The sequence below is a fragment of the Neolamprologus multifasciatus genome, chromosome 18, assembly GCF_963576455.1.
Source record: "Neolamprologus multifasciatus chromosome 18, fNeoMul1.2, whole genome shotgun sequence".
Lineage (NCBI taxonomy): Eukaryota > Metazoa > Chordata > Actinopteri > Cichliformes > Cichlidae > Neolamprologus > Neolamprologus multifasciatus.
The window spans coordinates 33,373,041-33,388,400 of record NC_140456.1 but is presented as its reverse complement, the minus strand read 5'-3'; the positions used below and the strand labels follow the sequence as shown (position 1 = coordinate 33,388,400).

At 41.2% G+C, this 15,360-nt stretch overlaps 1 protein-coding gene across 1 annotated transcript in view; it reads left to right on the top strand.

Moving 5' to 3' along the window:
• Positions 1–373: 373 nt before the first annotated feature.
• LOC146498433 (collagen alpha-1(XV) chain-like) overlaps positions 374–15,360 on the top strand; it is a 69,571-nt gene continuing 54,584 nt past the window's right edge. The window contains exons 1-2 of the mRNA XM_085141196.1: positions 374–548; positions 811–866. Coding sequence (XP_084997322.1) covers positions 538–548; positions 811–866 — 67 coding nt within the window. The 5' untranslated portion in view covers positions 374–537. The remainder of the gene's footprint in view (positions 549–810; positions 867–15,360) is intronic.

The following is a 15,360-nucleotide window of genomic DNA, read 5'->3' as shown; positions in this document are numbered from 1 at the left end:
GGGGGAAGTGAGGATCACTGGGTGACCAACAACAAATCTTTGACCCAGGACAACCAGGAAGCTCCGGCCATGTTCTCTGATTTCGTCATTGTGTCACTCATTCATTAGGAAGCATTACTGGATTTCTTTCACTTCAATGATACAAATATATCCCTGCAGGTACAATGAATTAAAGCACTCTAAACAGTATTGTACATAGAAGTCGATTCACTGGTAGATGTGTTTAAATTTAAATAACAGCCCATCACGTTCTTATCAATCAAAGGAAATTGTCTCAACCAGCAGGTTAACAAAGAAGGTCTAAAGAGTATGTTTTTTTCCTTCAAGGGAGTCAAATTTCCCAACTGTGTGGGTCCTAAGAGTCAGAGACAGAACTGAGGGAGTCTTTGTGCTGGGAGAGAGAGAGGGAGAGAGAGAGGGGGAGAGAGAGCAGCACTGTGACTTCAGGTCTGCACAGTCAGGCAGAGGGACCACAAAGTTTGCCTCACACATGTACTTGGAGTTTACTTCCAAAGCTGGATTTGCGTATTTACTGAAATGTCTCAGCGGTAAGAAGCTGTTATTTATATCTTACCTCAACATTTTCTGCATAAAAGAACTGTTTTTATTATTATTATTATTATTATTATTGAAATTATAAAAGCATTTCTCAGAGCAGACCTGTTCATTTCTTCTATACACTGCTAGATTTCTGCTGTTACATTTCAGCTGGAATTTTAAATCGATGCAGTGTGTTTTAACTTTTTTTTTAAGTCTATGCAGAATTTCTCCAAATGCAACTTTCATTATGTGTCTGATGTGTCTTCTTAGATGGTGTCTTACCATGCTGCTGTGCTGGCTGGCAGCAGCTCTGCAGGTCACAGAAGGTAAGGTTCACGCAGCTGCAGCTCAGCATGGCCTGTATAAAGAAAGTAACAGCTGGGACGGGTCTGTGATTGCAAAAAGAAAATGGGACAGAGATGCTTGATCCAAGGAGGGATATGTTTCCTAGTGTTGATGATTAATCCCACTGAACTATGGACAGCAAAAGTGTTTTAAAGCGATCGACACATAATAAGAAAGCATATAAGTTAACTATGATGCCAAATTATTGATCTACGGTTGTAGACGTTTCTATATTTCTCAAACGACTTCTTCTGCAAAGTACATATCGCAGTGAGAGTCATTGTCGTTTAGGGATTTTAAGTGAACTTTCCTTAGGTGAGAGATGCTTGAAACCTTACAAAAAACCAAACTATTGACAAATCCTAGTTCTTAAAAAGGACTTTTAACAACTAGGATTTTCCTCTCAAAGACTAAAATCACAAGAATAAATCTTCCAGGAATGGTCTGCTAGCATGTCAACTAACTTACTAGTTTTTCCACAGTTAGATGCATTTTATGTTGCGCTCTCCTTTAGCTCATTATCATCTGATAAATATACATCAAAAAATCTCATTTTTGCTAAGGATTCATGCAGAATTATGTGCGTATTCTCCAGCTAGATAACATCTGGTAATCATACATGATCTAGTAACATAATTTAAGACTGGTCGTTCTGATTTACATCATGTAAAACACTCAGACCTCACAGGCTTTTCTCCAAAAAGCATCTGTCTACCCTGTCCTCACTAATTCCCAAATAATTTGCAGAGCTTAAACTGGTGGAGAGTTCTTGTAAAACAAACTTCCTCAAAATAGCAGTTAAGTCTTTAATGCCAACAAAAGAGTCTGGACTTGAATCCACTGCTCTCACACAGATCCATTATGAGTCACACAATATGGTTCAGCCCCCTTCCCATTTCCATTATCACACCTCTGCCTGCTGTGGTGCTTTTCATTCAGCAGCTGCCTGCTGTGGGCTCGGCTCACAGCTCGGCAGGAGAGGTTTATTTGTTTGTTTGGGAATGGGCCAGGCTTCCTGTGTCCCCTAAATCCTTTACGTATGATGATGTAGGTAAAAGTCAAACTCTGCACCAGGGTGAGAAGTGAAGTGTTTGTATGGTAATGCTGTGAGGGGGTTTGTGTGTGTGCGTGTGTGTGGTGAGTTCTGGCAGAGCTTTGAAGTGCTATGTTTTGATCCTGTGCCAGTTTGATGTCAGTGGTGTGTAGGTGATGTTTGACAATGGATGATAAAAATAATGTTAGAAGATCTGGTTAGAACTCGTGTTCTCGATATGTCTCGGAAAGACTTGTCAACACTGAGATATTGATTATTCACACAGCTCGTGACACTGTGCGCTCCCACAGTACCCAGAGAAAGCAGCAACCTGTGGGTTGAGACTACAGCTCCTCCGACAGCAGCTCGAGGCTAACAAAATGAGTCAGTGCCTTTAGAGCTCGTCTTAAAATGCAGAAATCCAGCAATGACATTAATACGTTTACAGTCTAGAGTGCACAGCACCCCACAGCTGTTTTTATTTAATATAAATTTTATTTTCAGTCACAGCAGCATGTTAATAACAAAACATTGAACATACAGTAGTTTGCTCTTCAGTATTTACAATACCCCAAAAGATAACAGAAATAGAGAAGGAAAACAAACAAACAAACAAACCAAAGAAACCCCTACAAAACAACAAAAAACAACAACAAACAAATATAAAAATAAAATGTATAAGGGACATTCAGTGTACAGTTAACTATGATAGTGATATAGAGATATGGCATCCGCTCATGATAAGGTGGTCATTTTAAATGTTTCCATGTACATCAGGAATGGCTGCCATGCCTTAAGAAATTTGGTGGTTGAACCTGCCAGTGTATATCTCATCTTTTCTAAATGCAAAAACCTCATTAGCTCTGCAAGCCACTGTTCATGTGTGGGAGGAGCTTCCTGCTTCCATCTTAAAAGTATAAGGCGCCTTGTGATAAGTGAAGCAAAGGCAATAGAATTCGAATAGTACTTTGGCAAAGTGACGCCAAAGATAGCCGTTAGAGCAGAGGATCATATTCAGTGTTGGGAAGGTTACTTTTAAAATGTATTCCACTACAGATTACAGAATACATGCCCCAAAATGTATTCTGTAACGTATTCTGTTACGTTACTCAATGAGAGTAACGTATTCTGAATACTTTGGATTACTTAATATATTATCATGCTGTTTACAACTACATGAATGTACTATTGCTGTGATTTATTACTGTTACTGAAGGTTCGCGGCTCCGAACCGTAGTAAAGGGACCTCTGACTAATACGGTGGGTTCTGTGTCGGCTCGTAGCTGAAAACTAGCTTTACTTTGTTGTCTGGGTCAACAAGCGAGAGACAGAGAGATGAGTTGAAAGGCTGCTCCAACAGAACTTATTGTTTTTGGAGGAAAACACGAACACGGTGTACAGTCGAGTCTTAATAGCTTACTTACAACTGGGCTCGTCAGGCTCTCTTCTTGGCTGCAGTGGTTATTATTATATTTACATGCTTCCAGCTCCCGTTTTTGCTCGATGACAGCTCGTACTTTTCCTTTTTCTCCCTCCCTCGCTCACAGACACATAACGTGTATGGCAGTCCATTCTCCCTGCAGCACGGACTACACTGCCTATGATGCTACATTCTTTAGAGCTATACCTGTAGCATTCTGCCTGTTAGCTTAGCACAACAACAAAAAGGCCTCTCTCACCCAGGAAACACGCAGAGAGAGAGCGTCACCCTGTAACCATGGCAACCGTAACGCTGCCGCCTGGAACAACAGAACGTAGCTGTCAAACAAAACCCAAACAGTCCTGACCCGCCACAATATGAAACAGGGAAGTACCTCCGTGTAATCCATTTATTTCAACAAAGTAACTGTATTCTAAATACCAGCTTTTTAAACAGTAACTGTAACGGAATACAGTTACTCATATTTTGTATTTTAAATACGTAACGGCGGTACATGTATTCCGTTACTCCCCAACACTGATCATATTTAACGTTATACATCTCTGACAGAGTGTTAAATATAGACACCCAATAGTTATGAAGATTGGGGCATGTCCAAAAGGTATGAAGGAGCGAACCTGTTTCTGCTTTACATCTGTTACACAGAGGGTCAGCTCCTGGATAGAACTTGGCTAACTTTTCCTTGGAGATATGTAATCGGTGTAGGACCTTGAATTGAAGGAGCCCATGCCTGGCACATATCGAAGAAGAGTGTACCCTCCGGAGAAAAGATTGCCAGAGTTCATCTGTTATAGTCATCCCAAGGTCTTTCTCCCACTGTGCTTTAAGGATGGAGAGAGAAGGAGATTGAAGATCTAATAATATAGCATAGATTTCTTTAATCGCCCCTCTCTTATGAATGTTTATATTAATAATTTCATCCAAAGAAGTTTCCTCAGGTAGTTCCGGAAATGAAGGAGATTGACTCTTTACAAAGTGGCGAATTTGTAGATAGCGGAAAAAATGTTGCAGAGGAACATTAAACTGCTTCAGGAGCTGCGTCACCCCACAGCTGTTTTAACCCAAAAATAAAACAGCTGTGTGAGTTGATTTGGTCCTAGAAGCTTGTGGTGGTTATTTGGGACGGTTAAGGAAGCATTATTCCGTCTGAAGACTTGGAAGTGGGCGAGGTTCCCTCACCAGTCACCACAGATGGCTGTGCCCCTTAGTTCTAGTAAAAGAAATTCTTAATACTTGAGCATACCAAAACATTTTGGACAATGTCATGCTTCCAGCTTTGTAGGAAAAGTTTAGGGATCCACACATTAGAGCACAAAGCGTGGGCCATAATGACATGGAGTCTGGTGTAGAAGATCTTGACTGGCCTGTGCAGAGTTCTGACTTCAACCCAACAGAAACCCTTTGGGATGAATTTAAGTGGAAGGCAGACGAGTGAATGTTTTTGATAATACAGTGTGGGCCTGAAATGTAAACAAACTTGGGTCTACACTGATACAATATAAGATTGAAAGAGCTGTTATCGAGGATGGGCTGTCTTTACCTGTTTACAGAATTACAGCCTAATTATCGTTGTCCCATTGGTCACGCTGTGCGACATTCAGCTTTAAATAAACATAAGTGGTCTTGGAGTCAGATTTTTTATTACATTTTCCAGTCTCATTTTTATGACATTGCAGCATTTCCTCTGTATATTTTGCGAATGCACTGATATATCATTAAAAGAATATCATTAAATCATTAAAGGCACTTAAAACTCACTTGCATTAATCAGTGGCAGCCACCTAGACAAGGTTACAAGGTTACAAAAAGTACATCAGCAATAACAAAGCATAACTCACCCCGGTGGATGTGACAGCAGAAGGGCCCTTTAGTCTCCGAGAGCTGTGTGATTCTTTTGTTTGGAAATCAATCAGCTCACCCTGAACAAGGATAGTTTTCACCTGTGAACTCCTGATAGTGTCAAAAGAATCACATCTGGGCATTTCACATACATGTCCTTACATGTAGCACAACAGGAAATTCTTCATGTCAGATACATTCTTACAACGTGAGCATGTTATGTAGCCAGTGTTGGGGAGTAACGGAATACATGTACCGTCGTTACGTATTTAAAATACAAAATATGAGTAACTGTATTCCGTTACAGTTACCGTTTAAAAAGGTGGTATTTAGAATACAGTTACTTTGTTGAAATAAATGGATTACACGGTGGTACTTCCCTGTTTCATATTGTGGCGGGTCAGGACTGTTTGGGTTTGTTTGACAGCTACGTTCTGTTGTTCCAGGCGGCAGCGTTACGGTTGCCATGGTTATAGGGTGACGCTCTCTCTCTGCGTGTTTCCTGGGTGAGAGAGCGCCTGTTGTTGTTGTGCTAAGCTAATAGGCAGAATGCTACAGGTATAGCTCTAAAGAATGTAGCATCATAGGCAGTGTAGTCCGTGCTGCAGGGAGAATGGACTGCCATACACGTTATGTGTCTGTGAGCGAGGGAGGGAGAAAAAGGAAAAGTACGAGCTGTCATCGAGCAGAAACGGGAGCTGGAAGCATGTAAATATAATAATAACCACTGCAGACAAGAAGAGAGCCTGACGAGCCCAGTTGTAAGTAAGCTATTAAGACTCGACTGTACACCGTGTTCGTGTTTTCCTCTGAAACAATAAGTTCTGTTGGAGCAGCCTTTCAACGCCTCTCTCTGTCTCTGCTAGCAAAGTTGACCCAGACAACAAAGTAAAGCTAGTTTTCAGCTACGAGCCCGACACAGAACCCACCGTATTAGCCAGAGGTCCCTTTACTACGGTTCGGAGCCGCGGACCTTCAGTAACAGTAATAAATCACAGCAATAGTACATTCATGTAGTTGTAAACAGCATGATAATATATTAAGTAATCCAAAGTATTCAGAATACGTTACTCTCATTGAGTAACGTAACGGAATACATTACAGAATACATTTTGGGGCATGTAATCTGTAATCTGTAATGGAATACATTTTAAAAGTAACCTTCCCAACACTGCATGTAGCAGTCCTTGGTGGACGCAAAGACAAACGAAGCCCACTGCCTCACTGTGAATTCTTCTCACACTTACCAACTCTTCACAAATGTCCCATTGGTCACTGCTGTTGACCTGGCAGTTTAAAATCAGTTTAATGTCCACTGGATGCATGTCTAGAATATATGAGTGCTCTGTCAAGCCAGTGGGAAAAACACAATCAGATAACGTCTTTGAGGTTTGCTTTTAAGGGCTGAAATCACAACACTGGACTTAAATTTAGTGGTCAGAGCGGACTTCATCATCATTCATGATTTACACATTTGTAGACTACACTGCAGCTGAAAACTGTTTTCCATACTCCAGACCCCCACTCCCCCACCTAAAAATGCCCCAGCTCCAGGAACCTTCACTTTCCATTTACCGTTGGTTGAATTGCCCTGAAAGGATTCAATGTTTAGCCAATATAAATGAATGTGAGGTGAGCCCAGTAGGAGTCTGACGTGTTTCCTCTGTACAGTAAAACCAAGTCATATTATTGTACTGCTGACAATGTCAGTCCTGTTAGTGTAAAAATCTCAGTTATAGCCACATGTCAACTCAATTCTCTCTGCTGCCCACAACATCATTTTCCCCATTTACTAGCACTTGACAGTTGCCCGCCTTTCTTTTTAACAGTTTTCCCCGAGACTTCACATCACTTTTACTCCTGACCTTATTCAGTCTCTGATGTTACTGGACTAAAACTCCCTCCCAGCTCCCTTTGGTGTTTTATGACTAAACCCTGGAAAGCAAGCATGTTATAGAGGTGTATCAAAGAGCCTTTACCTAAATGTCTTCAGTATATTACAGCACTGAGCCCTCGCTGCAGTCCCACGTCCTGCCTGGAATGTGCTCATTCAGCCAGAGTGACTTTGATTTGAACACAGTTGGGCACAATGGGCCAACTGTAAAAGGTGCCGTTGGTTTATGAGTGTAACGGTCAGCTCTGTTTTTAATGGGAAAAAAAGTCTGAGCATAATGGGTGTTTCTTTGAGGGTCCTTTCAATTTCCAGTCAAAATAGCCTTTCTTTCATATTTTCCATGATGTGATGCTCAAAGAGGTGATGTAGTGCTCTGACTTTGGGACCCTTTAGCATTTTCAGAAGAATTGCGTGTGCCTGGGTTCAAAATGAGGAAAGAAGGGGGATTTGTGCTGCTGCCGAGGAAATGAAAGGAATATCAGAAGCATTTATTGCTTTGACCTGATGATTTTTTTTGGAGATAAATATTCAGATTTACAGCTTGAAGTAATGGCTTTTAAAAAACAAACATAACATTGAAGAGAAGCTGTTTGTTGTTGCTGTTTGAGTACACTGTTTCCATGGTTTCTTTTGAAAAAGCTGGCCATGAATCACTATCGTTGTGTGTCTCTTCCACTCTATCTGTGCTTCGGGGCATCAAGCATATAAAGACAGCATTTTTCCAACTGAAAAAAAAGTCTGAAACTTCACTAATTTATGTGAGTTAAGCTTCTGTATTTGCACAATTAATCGCAATTGTTTTAAGCTTTATTTTGATTGGCTGTGACTTTTTCTCCCATCTTCCTCCAGAACCTGGTTCTGTCAGAGGTTGCTTCCTCTTAAAGGGGAGTTTTTCCTTCCCACTGTCACCAAGTAGGGTTTTCTCTGTATCACTGTAGGGTTTTACCTTATCAGCTTTTCACACTCATGAAAAAGTAGAAAAAGCTTTGCAACTGGGCGTTTAGAGCTTTTAGCACATTAAGTGAAACTTGTACTTGTTCTTTAAACTCAAAGAACTCAAAGAAGTCCAGATGCTTTTCTGTCCAAGCTCCTTAGACTACGATGATCTGGATGATTGAGAACCTTCACAGACTAATCTTGTTGTACGAATATTTGGTCGTGTTGAATATGAGCATCAATCACTATAACATAATACAGTATATTATAAAGATAGGGACACACATGATACCATGGGGGGGAAACCCGCTGAGCTTCATCTTGTTTGCATTGTGTTTATCACTCGTGCAAATGTCTCTGCATAGCCTCACAGCTCAATGTAAAACCAGTGTTTTAGAGACATAAAGATACGTAACTCTCATGAAACTGGTGCATGTACAGAGCACATACACACAAGAACCTGACACAGAAACCAAATGAAGAAATGTCCTGAATCTCCAACTTTAGATACACGTTGTCATTTTGAACACAATATTTCCAGATGATTTCAGAGAAGGAGAACGTTTTAAGTTTAACTTCTGAAACTTCTGAAACTCTTAACTGAGCCACTTCCCACAAATATGTCACATTTAAAACCTCCTTGAGAGTTCAGGTGGACATCAGCGTAGTTTGTTTTTTGTATATGTAAGGAACATGTGTGTTAGTGTGTATGGCACTGTGCCTCAAATGTCAGGCCTTACTCCATTTATGTTACTGTCAGAAAAGTAGTCAAAAATGAGTATATGCCAGGTGAATTCAATTCAATTCAACTTTATTTACACAGCGCCAAATCACAACAACTGTCGCCTCAAAGCACTTTATATTGTAAGGTAGACCCTACAATAATACATACAGAGAAAACCCCAATAATCATATGACCCCCTATGAACAAGCACTTTGGCGACAGTGGGAAGGAAAAACTCCCTTTTAACAGGAAGAAACCTCCAGCAGAACCAGGCTCAGGGAGGGGCGGGGCCATCTGCTGTGATTGGTTGGAGTGATAGAAGGAAACAGGATAAAGACATGCTGTGGAAGAGCCAGAGATTAATAGCAAGATGATTAAGTGCAGAGAGGTCTATGAACACATAGTGAGTGAGAAAGGTGACTAAAGAGGAAATACTCAAAGTGAATCAAAGGACTCCCCCAGCAGCCTACACCTATTGCAGCATAACTAAGGGAGGATTCAGGGTGGTGTGAAGTGTGGTGTTTCCGTTTGACAGCTTGACAGACACACCACAAACCTCTATTGTCCTTTTATACACTAGCAAGCCCATGATTTTAGATGTATACACCCATTTGGACTCCTTTAGTGGGACAATAACCCAATGACATGGTCTCAGCTCTGCCTGCTTATAGATATAGCTAGATAGATATCCCAGCTGCAGACTGCTTCATACATTTTCACTAACTGCAGGAGGGAAAGCACCAGTGGAATAAATGATGCTTCAACTCTATTATGTGTCTCTGTAAGCCCTGCTTGTGAACAAGCAATCAAAACAGCATAGCCTCAGCCAGATGGAATGCAGCCATCATGAATGTGTTACCCCTTCTATGACAAGTCCAAGTTTCTGCAGTTAAAAACATGTGCAGAGACAGGCTGTAGGCGTGACTTTGACTGCAGCAATGACATAGCTTTAACTGCCACTGTGCTTGTAGCTGCAGCCCCATTGTGAGCTTCTCGTGTTTTGGCATACATTCAGGTCTTAGAGGATAATTGTCTCCCTCTGGATAGAAAATTAAAAAAAATGATAGTAAAGGTTTTATTGTCATATGGGTTAAAACACAACAGCATCTCTTTGTACTGTAGTGTGTATTGTGGGTCAGCTGGCCTACATGTGTGAGTGAGCCGGACTATCTGTATATATCCTTTGACTGCTGGAGTTTTCTCTGTGTTATTGTAGGATCTTTACCTTACAATATAAAACTCCTTGAGGCGACTGCTGTCATGATTTGGCACTATATAAACAAAACTGAATTGAACTGTGTACCTGAGGTGACCAGCTGTTTATCTTATGGAAGAATCGTGGCTCCTCAGTTCACAATCATCTGCACACCGTTGGAAACCACAGAGCTATGAACATGAGTTTAAAGCTACTGAGATCACATCAGACAGCAACTGAGAGGAGCCCAGTTTGTTTGAAGATATGTCTTCTCATCGTTAGCTCCACTCACATTTTCCTGACCTTAAATACATCTTAATTTAAACTGAATGCAATATAGCAATCGGGCTAAAATACTCTGCATCCCAAGACCAGCTCGTCTTTCTGAAGTTTCCCCTGGAAAAGAAACTTATTGCAAGTGTTCGTTTTTAATATCTACTGGTTCTATATCCAATTTGTTTGAATTCTCTGCGTAATTACCTGGTCTGTTTTCACAAGTACCATCAGACATTCAACTGACCTCGTACTAGAGACAGGGAGAAGTTAAACACTGTTAAATGTCTGATCTGACTAGTCCTCGCCTGCAGCCTTACATTAATATTGATGATGACTGGTGACGCAGATCCTTCTGTCACAATTAGAACACAATTATTGTAGCGTCTTTACCTTACAACATTATTGTTGTGATTTGCTGCTATATAAATAAAGTTGAATTGAATTGAACAATGGCGTTCCCTTTGTTAAAGCCCCACCCTTAAAATTTGTGCTACAGATTGATCTCAAAATACATTTTTGAGGGTTTTATGGACACGTCTCCTCCCCTCCCTGAGCCTGGTTCTGCCGGAGGTTTCTTCCTGTTAAAAGGGAGTTTTTCCTTCCCACTGTCGCCAAAGTGCTGCTCATAGGGGGTCATATGATTGTTGGGTTTTTCTCTGTATCTATGAAGCGCCTTGAGGCGACTTTTGTTGTGATTTGGCGCTATATAAATAAAATTGAATTGAATTGAATTGAAGTCTGTCCACAACACTGCTTCGTACAGATTTACAGATATAAGTGTGAATCGTCCCAAATTTCTTTCATGTTCCTGTCTGTCTGACTTTACATGACAAACTGTTGCACTCACTCATAAACAGGCCATGAAATGTCCAAGTTTAAGGAAAATGTTGACAGTACACAGTTCTTCTGCGTCTGTGTTTATGCTCGGGAATGATTTTGCGTTTTGGGTCTGACTCTGTGGGCACAGAAATGATGCCCATGTTTTCCTGTTTGCAGATAGAGAGTGTTGCATAAAGACACACTCAGTTTGTTAAAACTCTAAATCCCAAGCAATGCAAACTTGATTTTCATGATGCTGTACTCCAAGCTTAAAGGGAAGTTATGGCACAGCAAATCCCAAATGTTCAATCCAGGAGAGAGCTCATACACAACATACATGTAGCAATTTAATTCCCTCACAACAAGCTTTTGTCCTAGAGCACACCAAGAACTTCCAAGTTCTGTGTTGTCACATTCTGCAGTCATCTGCCAGAGAAGACCAGCTGCCCCTCCATTTGTGGCACTTAGAAGGCCAACATCTAGAACTGGCTAATCCAACACGTTCTCACTCCCAAAGCGTCACATTTTACGCTAGGTGACAAATCGTCAACATGTTACGTTTTCGGCTACCCACCACGTTCCTAAATGACGACCTCGGAAAAATGAGGAAATATCAGAACCGTATGGACTCAATCTACACATGTTCGCTCTTTTTCTTCAAATCACTTAGAAACACGCTATTTAACATCATTAAAGTCCTGGTTAAGATCAGGCAAAAGGTTATGGTTAGGGCTAGGGATAAGGTTAGGTTTAGGGCTGGAATACAGGGCTGGAACGTCTATTACTGCGGGAGCGTCATTGCACTGGACTTCAGCCATAACCCGCCGCGTACCATAAGAACGCCGAAAGTCTCCTTTTGCGTTCCTCAGGAACGCCGCGGGACGTGACAAAACGTCGGCATGTTACGCCTCGGGAGTGAGAACGGGCTCGCTAATCTTACTTACACTGATCCAGTTTATTAAAGCCACACGTGAATTAGAATAGCGAAGCCGAATTCAACCCTCTGAGATGATGATAGTCAAACATTTACATGGCAACTGTATCAGAGAGGAAACATCCAACAGTCAGACTATGAGCAAGCACTTGGCAACCGGGAAAACTCCATTTTAACAGGCTCAAACATGCTTAGGGAGGAGGAGCTATCTCCAACAACTATCCTATGGGGTGGGGGTGTAGAGAATATGAAGAGAAGCAGGACAAACAAGAGCTTCTGTTGGAGGACTATGATGAATTTAACTGAGATCATTCACATTAAATCTAAAAGCACAAAAACAACAACAAGCAGATGGAAGAGCAGCTTTCACACTTGCAGCAACCTTTTGCTGCAACATCAGCTTCTCCTCTATTTTACCTCACCTAGCTGCAGCTACCTGAATGTCTCCTTTCTGATAGGTGCACAGGCCACGACGCACAGGTTTCAGAGACCTTCAACAAGTCAGGAGACACCAAAGCATCTCAACACACAACACAACACTCTCTTCAATTGATATGCCGCTCGTATTATTAATGATTTGATTGATATGCTGCTTTGAGAACAAATATAAGATATGCCTCATGCAAAGATTGTGTGCAATGAACTTTCAGTTTTTGCAGTGATTGAATTCAAGTCATAATGTCATAATGTTTGTCATAATCTGGTGTTTAACTATGATAATTTGGTGGAAACTGCAAGTACAGACACATAAATAGGTTGGTGATAAATATAGAATTAGTATCAATAAAAAAAGGCCATCTTTACCTCGACTAGCCGACAACATTTCACACGGCACCACTGCTGACCTGGAGGCAGACAGCCTCTCCCTACAGCCAGATGAAGTGGCTGATGTTCAAAACACTGAACACCACTTTAGAAGGAGGTCGTTAAAGTTCCTGATTCAACAACACTGACGTATTGAACAGTTATCAGAAATGTTAATCTGGCTGGAACCACTCGTTAGCCTTTTGACTATTAGCCCAATAACTACAAACCCAGCTGCAGGGGGTCACGAGCCCTGAGTCAGGAGGTGTATGTCGGATAAAATCTCTGCCAAACATGTGGATCTGTCTGCTGTGGGAATCCACATGAAAACAAATCAAAAGTGGTCACGCAGAGGTTTAGGGATCTGCAAATTCAACCACTGTTTATCACAACCAGTTTGTCACCACAATTACTTGCAATTGGTCTCTGAGTGTCTAAAAATTCATGAAATCACTGTGCAGCCTAATCACGAGGTGACTGCCATCCTAGTTTAACCTCACTGAGCGTTTCTATCAGCTCAAACACAAACTGGTTGTGTGCAGTTTGTCTCACAGTGTGTCGCTAAAGGGCCAGCTGCTGTATTTGACAGGGAGAGAAAGGAAAGAGAGCTAACTTCACTCAGAGATGGAGAAAGATAAGAAAGACAGGAAAGAAGAAGACAGGTTAGATTTAAAGGTAAGAACTGCTCAGTGGTGTTTGATTAGCTGGAAATTTAAAGTGTAAGTCCTCGTGTTTTTAAATCAGATACTGGGTCTGATTGGATATTTTTCATATTGTGAAACATGCAAAACAAACTGAGGTAAACTCACTGTGTTAGTTAAAGGTTGCACGACAATCCTCTGCAGGATAAACAGCTACGTTTGTCCTGTGATGGAGTAAAGAACAGTGTGTGACTGCTGCACAGTGGCTGTGGCTTCATGGTCAGATTTCGGTTTCATCAGCTGTAGCACAGATTCATGTGAGTCTTTAGCTGATGATGCTGACATCCATTCCACCCTCATACCAACTTTATACCTTGTAGAAAAAAGACACTAGAAATAGTGGCTTTCAGTGTAGAGGATGGAAATCAGCCAGGACAACTCGTGACACATCTGCATGAAACACAAACAATTTTAGGGTTTCCCACCTGATAAATCCCCTTCAACCTCTGACTGTACACATTTTACTATTTAAAAACAAAGCCGCCCTCTACAATGTAGGCAACAGAAAATAGACCAAATCCTTTATCATCCGTCTTTTTCTTCAGATTCAATTTGAGTATAATTAGATTTATTTTTAATAAAAAAGTTAAAGTTTGTATTCCCATCTACTGATATTATTTTATCATTATGCTAATACAGCACAAGGTTCAATTAGCGCTGCACAAAAATGGAAACGTCCTCCAAAGAGCTACTTTTTACTTTCCTATTTCAGAGGCTGAACTTTTTCCTTTTTACTTGAGTAAAGAAGTTGAATCAGTACTTTTACTGGAGTATTTTTTAACAGTTGTATTTGTACTTCTACTTAAGTACAGAATGTCTGTACTTTTGCCAACTCTGGTATAAAAGACACCCTGGGTCACAGGTTGGTGATCACTTTTTTCCCATCAGTCGCTGCTTGGCTTAGCTGCTGAGCAGTCAACTGGTCACCACTTGGTGGTGAGTTGGATCAGGTGGCAAGAAAGGGATACTGGACAGGTCTGCCCAAAACATATATCCTTTGGTGGTGAAGAGAGCAGTCATGCTAAAGAAAGCCTTGGTTAGTCTATGGGACTCTGACAGGTACCAGCAGTCCAAGCGGCTCTGGCAATAACTTTGGTGTGGGAGGAGTTTGGTGAGGCCATGTAACTAGACTTTTGGTCAGCCTTCAAGTAACCATGAGGCTACTCAAGTGGGGAAAGTGGTGGGGTGATGGCAGAGATTGTTCGATGTTAGGTCTGTCTCTTACAGTTGTAAAAGAACTGCAGAGATGGCCAAACCTTTTTGATTCTTCAGATCATTCATTAGGAAAAATCCACATTTTATTCCAGCTTTAAAGACGAAGCCTGCGCCAGGTGTAAATGAATACTATCAAACTTTACTTGTTAAACTATTTGATGAAGGAATTTCTCCTGAAGTCACACCTATCTGTCAGCACAGAAAAAGCATAATTAAATTGACACTTTCTAGCATTTTACTGGAATTATGAACAATAGTGATTTCTGTGGTGCACAGTGGGTGGATGCCAGTAGATGGTCCTTTGCCAGAGGGACATGTGGAGCAAACATGAGATAATATTTTCCTGTCGCATTTCTCTAAAGGTTGCCTTTCATTCCAGACAGTCACAATGCACAATGGCGAGGCCTCCAAAACACAAACAGGAATGACATCATTGGCGTGAAGGATCCAAACTGTCTTATAGTCCTGGACTGCTGCCCAGTGGGATGCACACCTTCTATACTGTAACTGTGATAATGTGACAGTATTTACAGGATCATATGTGCTGGAGAATCACCTCCTTACGCTGCCTTCCTTGTGTTTCATTAGCATTCGCGTTGGAGCAAGACAAGAGGCTCTGAGAACAACACTTGCAGCTGAGCAAACATCCGATCACAGACACACA